This window comes from Ceratina calcarata, unplaced genomic scaffold, assembly GCF_001652005.2.
Source record: "Ceratina calcarata isolate Rehan_Ccalc_2016 unplaced genomic scaffold, ASM165200v1 scaffold305.2, whole genome shotgun sequence".
Lineage (NCBI taxonomy): Eukaryota > Metazoa > Arthropoda > Insecta > Hymenoptera > Apidae > Ceratina > Ceratina calcarata.
Genome location: NW_017153019.1, coordinates 83101 through 94133, shown reverse-complemented (window position 1 = coordinate 94133; position 11033 = coordinate 83101). Strand labels below are relative to the sequence as shown.

Sequence of the window (11033 nt, the reverse complement as noted above, 5' to 3'; positions counted from 1 at the left end):
TATGCATTATTATTTGTACATTTGCCCAAAACCAGTCAAAATTACTTCCTTGGGCAATCTAGTGTTAAGATCGAAATCCTCTGATGATCCTCGGTGAACCTGAACAACGTGTCGTAAGCGAAACTGAAATTTTCACCTATTGGAATGCCGTCCAGGTCCTAACACCGTTGTTTAACATCGTTTAAGATTTACTCTGCGAATTGGTCAACGTCGCCCGAGGCGAACAGATTCGTTTGAAGAGCCTCGCGTTTCACTCGTATTCCACTGCAACCTGAAACACTGGGATCAAAAGCATCGTTCCTGGAAATTGAATTCAGGATTTTTGGGATATCACTCAATAATTTATAGCTAAAAATCGACGTTGCGTAGAACGATACAATTTCCTATAGCGTCGAATTGGAAATTTTCTTTGAGCGAGGAAAAGAGTTAAACCGGTTTTTCGACGAGATGTAATTGAACCCGGTACCCTCGTCGTAAAACCGAGTACCCTTTTTTTAAGATGATTCTTATGTATGCCGACTGGGAAGGATTTAAAAATAGACATCGTTTCACGCTTGGCAAAATTCTACCATTTCTTTTACTACTTTCTAAACTCTAAAGAGTATTTAGGATTTTATAATGATTCCGCAAATACTTTCCAATGTATTTTGAATAATTAGATGCACGACGTACGATTCCTGCTGATTGAACGTTCACTTTGTTGAACGAAATATCGATGAGATCGAGTTATGTATTTCCCCTTGACTTTTACTCGGGATTTTTCGAGATCGAGTGCTCTCCGTTACACAGAGGCTATTTAGATAATTGCGAGCTGTTGCAAGTGTTACAGAAAAAAGGTTGAAGAAAAACCGGCGAACAGTTATATTCTCCTTCGATAATTCAAAGGAAAACAGGAAACGCTCGCGTACGCAGAGACCGACGGATACTCCTTTTTGCATATCTCGGTATTTCGATCTCGACGAAATATTTTCCAACCAGTCGTTAATCAATCTACGGCACGTTCTACTTCACTGATTCCCGTCAACGTTTCACAATACGCATATCTGGGCCCGGTCGGTCTACCAAGGCTCCAATGACAGGCTTTAATGTCACAGGCATTGCTTATTTAGCATAAGGAACGAGCTACCCGATTGCGTTGCGATACCGAATCGCGTAATAAATCCTTACAAGACTTTCCGTCCGGGGAAAACAGAAACCAGAGTAAAAATAAAATAATTTATTAATCGACTCGAGCTGCCTCGGCTTCCCTCGAAGTTACAGAGACGTCCCTACTTTTCAAGATGTACGAATGCTTACATGAAAACAATGACAAACCATTGAAATTTTAGCACTTACTATATATTACATTAATAGAACAGTATACAAAATTTTAGAAATAACTTCCTTCAAAATCCACGAATGATAATCATTTTTTTAGAAATTTGTTTTTAAGTCACTATAATTTATCAAAAAACCCATGAATTGATTTAAAATTTTACAGATAGCTTTTTAATAATAATAGGAATTTATAATAATAAATTCAACATGCTAGCATCGTTTAAATATACAGCCCATACATCCTTAAGGTCGCGATCATAGCAGAACCTGATTATCTGTATTTTCTGATCGACAAACAGCTATTAAAACTTTCACGATACGCATTTACTATTATAAATAACTGTTGACTCATAATCGTCATTGAACCAATTGCTGTTAATTATTTCGATCGTTCTGTAATCTTCATAGAAACGATGATAACTTATTTTTTCGTTGATTGATCCAGGTACGGCGAGAAGCAACGTAAGAACGACTGCCAAGAGCTCAGTGGTATACAATTGCTCTCGGCAACTGCTTATCAACTGAAGAAACCGTACCAGCAGCTACTCATACCGATCACCGTGTGGATCGGGATGGAGCAGGCGTTCATCGGCGCGGAGTTTACACAAGTGAGTAACCACGATACGAACAACAACCCTCGGCATTAACATTCATGGTCGGAACGTTACCTCGCGATTTTTACCAACCGATGATGGATGGTCCTTGAACTTGGTTTTCGCACCTGTGGTTCAATAATCGTATAGGACATAATTGGATCGCGTCAGGCGTTAATGGATACACAGAATTCTTTCCAGAGGAAACTGTTTAATTAACGAGTTTCCGAGAGTTTGACATAGTATCGTTAGTGCCTAACAACGTGGAAGCAATTATTTACGGGTTACTAGATAGAACGGAATCGCGGTAACACGCAATAAATTCGAATAACTCGGCCGGAATATAAAGGGCCAGTGGTACAGCTAATAAAAATGAATCTGTGAGCCAACTCGACCTTATGTTGATTTACCCTAAGGGGACAAAATTCAAAACGAGTAAGAAACGCGTCAAGATAAAAACAATTTTAATCTATGCACATTACCACAACCTGCATTAAAATTCTTTTTATTTCAGGAATCATAAATTATGTCAAACTCCAACAGTATCGATGCCAGATCAAGCAATGAAAAAACAAGACGCGGGCTTTTTATTCGTTTTGAATTTTGTCATGAAATTAACACAAGGCTCGAATTCATTGATACTAACTGTACATACCTTGGGTAACGCACCGATTGCTCCACAATTGATTTTATAGAATCGTCGATAACGGTTGATTTACACCTGTGCATGCAACGAGACGTTCTCTTTAATATACGTCATAGAACAGCTGTCTTCATATTTGTATAAACCGTTTCATTATAAGTCACATTTATCAATCAAATGTATTATTTATGATCGGAGTTCAGGAGGTAACCACGAGATTAGAAGGACGTCGCATTGGGGTGGATGAAAAGAACGCAGTAGACGAGATCGTAATAAACTGAAATGGTGAACGATTATCCTCGTCGGATGCAACACAAAAAGTCTGGTAGGATCATCCGGACGCTAACCGGATACAGAACGGCAGGTTCGCGATGCGTAACGGCCATGCGAGGTCGCGCAATTGTTCTCCGGAAACACATGCCTGCTGATCATGCACAGATACGCTGAAATATCGACCGCCGCGGCACGCATCCTTTGACTTTTAAATCGCTGAACGACGCTAAATTATAAGTTGTATAATACGCGACCATCGGTTGCGTATCGCGGCCGACACTGTGGAACGGGAGATGAGAAACCGCGACGACGACGACGATGAATAAAAAAGAACGGAAAAACGAGGATGATACAGTTCGGAAGGCGAACTCGTTCCAAAACCAGTTCGATGACGAAATGTCCGAACAAATTGGCCGGGGAATGAAGTAATTGGACGGATAAACGCCGCTGAAAGGTATCGGGACGCTACCTTCCATTAAATCAGCTGGGCCGGCATGTTATAAATAGCACGGAATCTTATTCTTGCAGCAATTCCCCGATACCACTTCCATACCTGGATTCCCGTGAACCAGTATTTCTTCTTTTTCTCTCTCTCTCTCATTCTCTTCGCTCGCGTTCCACTCGCCAAGTGACCAAACGAAAGCGCCTCGACATCCTTACAGCCTCCGGAATCGCCTTTGAGAAGCGTATCTTGTATCGCAAAGATAGATAGAAATTTCATCGAATTTCATTAGAACGTTTTGAGACGGACTTCAGGGAAAACTGATGTTCCACGTTTAATTAACTGTGTGTCCCTTTTTTTATTTCCAGGCGTACATCTCGTGTGCGTTAGGCGTGCACCGAGTGGGCTACGTGATGATCTGCTTTGGAGTAGTGAACGCAGGATGCTCGTTGCTCTTCGGCTCGTTAATGAAGTTCGTCGGCAGGCAATCGCTCATGGCGCTGGGCGCCATCGTCCACGTCAGCCTTGTCGTAGTGCTACTCCACTGGAAGCCGCACCCCGCTAACCCATACGTATTTTTTACCGTTTCCGGGCTGTGGGGCGTCGGCGACGCTGTATGGCAGACCCAAGTCAACGGTACGTTTGACAATTGGCAATAAATAAAACAGTAACCGCGAAAGTTTCTTTTTTTTATAATTGAGAGATAACATTGTTTGCATAAATGTAGCTTCTGATTTATGGTCGTGTCCAATTATAGTAATACGAAAAAACCAACGTCCTACCGTCAAATCTTAATTAAAAAGCGTTGCGTGTAGAACAACAATAAACCGGCTATGACTAACAGGCGTAATAGCGTGTACCGGCAAAGCTAATAAATTCTTCATTCGGAAATGGTCAGCCTTTGGTAGTTGCCTCGTTATACAATAATAATTAGTCGGGTCTCTTTTTTTCCTCGAACATTGTTTGGAGAATTTCGTTACTCGGCTAACTGTTCGAAACCGCACGTGTCGACTCGCGTTCAATAGGAAAATCAAACTTTATGTTCGCGTTCGGACAATCGGTGAATGAATGACTGGCCTCATGAATATTTATGCCAGGCTCCGAACCGAGCGCATTCAGTTCATCTCGGTGCCTGGTAGATTTTCCTACCGTGCAGTTCGATCAGATATCGCGATGATCAAGCATTTACTCATTAGATGGTCAATTAAGATTTCCGTTAGTGAACAAGTTCTCTTCGCGATAAGTGCATGGGATACTTTGTACACAAAAATGAAACTGTTTTCGTATTTCCAGGTCTTTACGGCACCCTGTTCAGGCGTAACAAGGAAGCAGCGTTCTCCAACTACAGATTATGGGAGAGCGTCGGATTCGTGATAGCGTACGCCTACAGCACCCATCTATGCGCCCGCATGAAGCTGTACGTGATGCTGACGGCGTTGCTCATCGGCACCTGCGGTTACGCGATCGTGGAACTGCTGCACAGGCGCAAGCAGAAGAGGTTGAAAGCCATCGCGGAGGACCCGAAGATGGCCCAGGCCGAGGCGAACAAGGTGGAGGAGACCGACGACGAGAAGGACGATATCGACGACGATATCATCATCACGCACCTCTGAACACGCTCAGGCATCGACGATGAATCTCATAAGCGTCTCGGCTACGATCGACCACTTCTCTCTTCGACCCTTCCTTATCGCTCACCCTTTCCTGTAACGACGCTCGAACGACGCGGAGTCACTTCCCACGGCGGTGGTATTCCCGAAAACGGCTCGTGGTGAAACGTGCCGCGATCGTCGACTCGTTCACAGGAAGCGTAAAGACGACGATCGTTAATCAGATCGTTTTCTTTTCTCTTTTTGCGAAAGTACGCGGAGCGGGAGATTTCGATTAGAACCGCTACGCAAAGTCGTTCGTCTATTTCAATTCTTAAAACACTCGAGTGCCTTTTACGATCCTTGTTTTCTTGTTCGATCTTATAAATCTCGCGTTTGAATCTCGCAGTTGGATCACCGATGTCAACCTCTCTTCTCGAAGAGACGAAAAAGAGAAACATATTGAAACTCGCCCGACGTGCACTTTTTCCCGAGAAGAGGGAATATGCCAGAGAAAGAAACCGACTCGTGCAAAATTAACAAGAGATAAGGAGGTGCGCGCGGATGGGGTACGCATCGTTAAGATCGGATCACCCTTCCTCGTGCCGAGATTCGACGAGGCGATCGCGTTGTCAACCGAGAAAAGAATTGCTTGCCTTCACGGTGCTAGGAGCGCGTTCCGATGCCATACTCGTCCTTATGCGTTCACACAGTCGACTCCTCCGATCTTCGCTTAAACGCGAGTTTAACGAAGAGAAGGATCGCCGAAACCGACGAATTTTAGCTACGAACAGTTCGACGTTTTCAAAGGACGCGAAGATTAACATCGATTACGAGAAGTTGGATTTTGTCTAACGAGAAATGATCTGGAAAAAAGAGAATTCCGCTTGACGAGCATGAACGATCAGCGAGTATTCGTAATACATAGAAGATGTAAGACCTCCCGTCGCCACTATGTGGAAGCGCTACATAGCAACTTGCCATTAAGTTTTATCGGAATTGTGTCCCAGTTTATGTGATAAAGGTCGGACGTTCCCAGACGAACGTTTCGATCGTGAATCCATTTAATCTTCTAAATGTATATATATATATATTATGGATAGCAATTGTAACCGCGCGGTAAAATGGATATTCCATTGGAACGCGTTCGCGTTCTGGCTCGGCGAGGCCAGGAACTTTGAAACGGTAACTGGCCGACTTTCATGTCCTTGTTAATTATTGTGTTTACTTTTTGCCACTAATGACCACAGATGCACTTCAATCAAAGAAGCATTGAATTTACGTATGATTCGAAGATACATTGATTTTATTCAAACGTTTTACGACCGTCCTTTGTTCTATTATGAGATACAAATAGAAACGTTTGATCCTCTCATCGTCAAGAAGCGGCAGACTGGGCCTGCCTAGGATTGGGATCGTGCATCTGCATTTGAAACGAAATTTTAAGAAAAATAAGAAAGGAAAGGACATTTCCCTGGAACGATAAAACGATGAAACGTGCGTAGATTATAAAATTTGTTGCGTGCACCACGAAATGCTGTCACTTATTAACTGAACGATCACCTGTAAGAGACTTTGTAACAAAACTGTTGATAACAATTGAATTACGGTCTTAACGATTAGGAAGAGTATCGGAGAACGTGTTTAGTGATAGACTTAAGGAACATTATAGTTGATAATTTAACATTAAGTATTCAGCAAAATTAATTTTATAGATCACCCTTGTTCTTTTTGTAGATTAAAAGAGTTTGAGAGAAAAACAGGAAAGAAAGACAGAACGTACATTATGTTTGCCTTTACGCGAAGACGATTCACGATCGGTTGTTACTAACGAGAAACGAATGGCATGGAACGTTGTTATTCGCAGAAGAAGGGACACACCTGTCCCTTGAATCAGTATTTGTTACCCGAATCGCATTGTATTATGCGTTAGTTCTTACGATTGTTCAATGATCATGCAAGTTACATTAGTACTACACGTCTCTCTCGACAGTATCTATATTCCGTCCGCCATTCGAGAAGGTTGCTCAAAGAATCTTTACCATAAGATCAGAGTACCAATCAAATCCAGGTCACATTATTTTTTATATACAGTGTACGTCATTCGATTCGTACTCGAACAGTACTTAAAACTCGAATCGTAATCTTGCTTATCCCCTCGTAACAAACCGGAGACATTTCGTCTCTTAACGCCGATAACCGAATATACGTTTGTACAAAAGGAGAACGACTATCTTACACAAAGTATTAAGACAATACTCTATACGATTGTATAAAAGAAAAAAGACGTTCGCAAACGGAACGTATAGCTTTCTCTCCCGACGAGTCGAAAGCATTATAAAATTTGTAACAGACTTCTATACCCGTTGTTATTTCGTTATCCAATATTTCCTTGCGAGATTATATCATAAATAAATTTAGGAGACAGACGAACGTGTAATTGTTACACGCTGCGAAAATCTAAAGGAACATTTGGGAACGGTGTAAGTATATAAATGAATACTGTTCGATAAGTTTAGAAATCGTTGTTTATTCATATACATTCTATCTCTCGTGTAAAATGACGAATCAGGCCACTTGAACAACTGAATTTAATATGCAAATAACTGTTAACAATGTACTCGTTGGATGTGACGGTTAAATGCATGCTTAACGAATTTGCAAATAACCTCGCTAACAGTTAATTAACAGTTTTATCAATAGAAGGAAATCTCTGGGCGTGTATGTCTGTATAATTTGTTCGAGACAAATTCGATGAATCCGCAGCTATCCTTTCATCTCTATAATGCTTTTAATTAAAACTTTATAATTGGACTCGTAAAAATTTCTGCTTTACAATATACGTGTGTGTGTGTGTCATGTTTTACAAAATATAAATATGTTAAACGTTTTTATTGCAGTTCATGCAAGCCCGCCCACTTGCACGTGTCGAAATTATACGTACATGTATCGTTTCACAAACTTTTTAATAACCGTCCTAGTCGTTACAAATGTCTAATTGACGTTATCAACATTTCTATACCTAATTAATCGAAACGTATTCGTTAAAACTGCTCATTAATTACGCGAGACATAATTTATTATTACTTTAAATTGTACTCGATTTGGAATTGTACGATGTGTCACTTAACCCTCAAAAGTAACTAGAAGAAGTTGGAAGCAATTTCGTCATTACGATATGACTCAATTTTATATCTAATTGGATTAGTAAGAAATTCTATCGATACAGTGGAACGTCATGAGTTCAACGAAATATTTAGATTATTCTCAGACGGAATCGTATAAAACTAATAACGATCTATACTACGAGTATTGAAAGATGTGTATAATCGAGAACGTAACAAGAGACAGTTCTAAATAATTGATATGCTATAATTCGAATGTAATAGGTACTTCGCGTAAAATATGCTACTCGACGAAATGATGGCATCGCGAAGTTTACGTCGAAAATCGCTCGAGCTTGGAAGATGATTACCAAGCGACAATCGTAGTGCCATCAATTTTTCTGACTAGTGCATGTGCAATCGATAATATTCAGCGACGATCGTACTTAAATCTGTACTCGCGTATCTAGACGTTAATATCACAGACAAGAGTAGGAATTCTCATCTGTGTATTGTCAACACATTCGGAAAAGATATGTCCCTTTAATCCACGTGCATAAAAATACATATACTCCTCGTAGAAAGGTATGAAGAATTAATCGAAGGGTGCCTCGTTAATTGTGACTAGTGTCTCAATCAAAATTGACTATGTATTCTCTTTTACTTGACTAGCTTCGATATGTGTTCGCTTATCATCTACTCTCACAACCAGCCGAAGTCCATTCCGGTCAATTGGTAGAAACGTTGATTGAATGGACGATAAAAATCTCTCAATCGTTGTATGGCTACAGGATCTATGTAAGGATGACTACGACCCTTGTTCTTACCTTGAAACGATATATTTTCATTGTTAGAGGGACCGTGTCGTCCGCGCTTCGCGTTCGAAGAATTCTTGAGGTACGCGTATCCGTTTAATTTTGGCTACATCGCGATATCGTCGATTTGTCAACGGTTTGACGTTTACGCGTAGAATAATTGATTGTTTCACTTACCAAGGCAGTGGGGTGTAGGACGTTCCTCAGATTTGAGCAGACAGGGAAACCCCTTTGTCGCGTTGAAATAGAAATGTTTCTCGCAGATGACTCTCTTTAAGCCTAAGAAATCTTGAACCCTGGTGATCTCGGCCACCGGGTCGACGATCAATCTCTCACCGGACACGAACACGAACTGAGACAACGAAAAGTACTGAAGCCATCTTTCCAAATGTCTCGCGTAGACTCCGATCCGCAACGGTACCCAGGACGTGTCCACGATTTTCGAGCCGTTCAGAAACGCCAGATCCTCGAACTTCGGCATGTTGGCCCGCTTGCTTTTCACCTGGGTATAATCGGATATCGCTCGAGTAACCGGATCGCGCACCACGAGAATTAATTTCATCGCCGGGTTCATGCGTTGCACCCTCCTCGGCACTTCGCTCGTCACGAAATACGACGGCGTTTTCTCCATCGTGATTTGACTGCTCAACGTAGGTGGCATCCTATGCCTGCAGAGTGCAACGAAACAACAGTGGTAACATTGTCAATGCCAGAACACCCTTTATGATGGTGAACAAAGAATTACTGGACCGAACGAAACGATATTCGTCTTCCTTTAAAGGAAAAGACTAGCGATTCGAGGAAAGAGCACCTCTTATCATTTTCGACCGCGAGGAATTAAATCGACTCTCCCTCGTTCTCTACGGTGAACCAACCTGTACCAATGGAATCCTTTCATGTAATGATGATCAAAGAAGTGTACTTCGGAGCCGGCGGCGCGAATAGCGGGGTGCAGCCTCAGGAATTCCAGCAACGCTCTGGTACCACCCTTTTTAACGCCGATTATCAACGCGCTCGGCAATTGTTTGCTGGGTATTAGACCTTGCTGTTTCAAGATCTGATACTTCCTCGAGGATCCTTTCAGACTGTTGTTGCCCGTCCACAGAGACATCAGCTGAAGCTTCGATACCTTCGAGTGTTTCGGCTCGGCATCGTTCGAGAGGGATTCCTTGTTCGGTTTCGAAGGTTTCTGCGGATTCGCTTTACCGGACAGGCCGACGATCAGTAAGGAATTGTCGATCAGGAAGATCCAGATGAGAATGACTAGAAAACATGCCGGGGCTAGGACTCTTTTCGGCCAGGGACCTTTTCTAAATTCCATAATGAACTCAAGAGTCGTCGAATTTCACTGGCATCCTGGATTCCATTATATTATCAAGCTTTCAGTCTTCTACCTCCGTGCTGATATGTCAGGATAGATACTTTCCCGTTTATCATATCTGGTATAAACAATTCTGATCACTCTCGTATTAGAAAGAGAACCTACGTACAGACATTTTCAAGTATTCAAGCGGAACGTTTTATTTAAGAACGTAACGAAACGATGCGGAGCGGAATTCTGCAAAATTGATCCATGCTGGATACGCCGGTTGCATAGGTCGAGGAGAGGCATGCGGAATTATCGTTCGAATCGAATGGGTCTCGAGGTATACAAATCAATTCATACACAACGTCAAATGTTTTTACCAAAACTTTTTATTCCGATTATGCACGACAAAATATAAATGACACATGGTAAAAGGAAGGGAGCTGAAGAAGCAAAATAAAATAATCGCTCTCTCAAGAAGGAAAAACGTAGCTACGATAATAGCAGATTACGTACAGGGGAGAACTGTTTACGTATTTACCGCAGCGACTTACCTGCATGCCGTAGAGTATCCGGGAGCACGTTAATTATGCACGGCATACATGAATCATGTACTCGATTCTTTCCGACGGCTGGGTACGAGGATCGGCGAGGAGCTACGTGGTTTTGTTCGGACGAAGAAGGTGCACGATTTAACGCGTTATCAGTCGGCGCGTTCGTAACAATCGATAACGACGGAGCAACCGGAGAAGGGAGAGACGTTGGTGCATGCGACACAAGGCGTGTCGACGAGATTTCATAGCTACCGAACCGGATAACGAGAGGAGTCGAATTGATCCTCATCCTCGTCGGGCTCTCCCCGTTTCGTTCGAATCCGAGCGTGACCCACTGTTGTCCGTAGGTCGCATCCCGCGCTACAAAGCTTTACCTCTCGTGCCTCTCGCAAACATA

General features: G+C 42.2%; 2 protein-coding genes across 2 annotated transcripts in view; one reads left to right on the top strand and one right to left on the bottom strand.

The window, feature by feature from the left end:
• The window catches only part of LOC108624276 (UNC93-like protein), a 37074-nt gene extending 29857 nt beyond the window's left edge, over nt 1-7217 (top strand). The window contains exons 4-6 of the mRNA XM_018023437.2: nt 1763-1925; nt 3637-3904; nt 4562-7217. Coding sequence (XP_017878926.1) covers nt 1763-1925; nt 3637-3904; nt 4562-4881 — 751 coding nt within the window. The 3' untranslated portion in view covers nt 4882-7217. The remainder of the gene's footprint in view (nt 1-1762; nt 1926-3636; nt 3905-4561) is intronic.
• A 150-nt stretch (nt 7218-7367) lies between these two features.
• Hs3st-B (Heparan sulfate 3-O sulfotransferase-B) lies at nt 7368-11031 on the bottom strand. The gene is made up of 4 exons (XM_018023552.2): nt 10637-11031; nt 9652-10215; nt 8954-9444; nt 7368-8788 (listed from the first exon to the last, which is right to left on the bottom strand). Exons 2-4 carry the CDS (start codon nt 10095-10097, stop codon nt 8664-8666), a joined length of 1062 nt encoding a protein of 353 aa, XP_017879041.1. The 5' UTR covers nt 10098-10215; nt 10637-11031; the 3' UTR covers nt 7368-8663.
• Between the last annotated feature and the right edge of the window lie 2 nt (nt 11032-11033).

Excerpts from the sequence above, each read along its gene's own strand:
- Hs3st-B (XM_018023552.2), bottom strand. The coding sequence starts at position 10,097 with ATGGAATTTAGAAAAGGTCCCTGGCCGAAAAGAGTCCTAGCCCCGGCA. Across the intron at positions 9,445-9,651 it reads AAAGGATTCCATTGGTACAG|GCATAGGATGCCACCTACGT; the intron begins GTTGGTTCACCG and ends TGCACTCTGCAG. Across the intron at positions 8,789-8,953 it reads TCCTACACCCCACTGCCTTG|GTAAGAACAAGGGTCGTAGT; the intron begins GTAAGTGAAACA and ends TATCGTTTCAAG.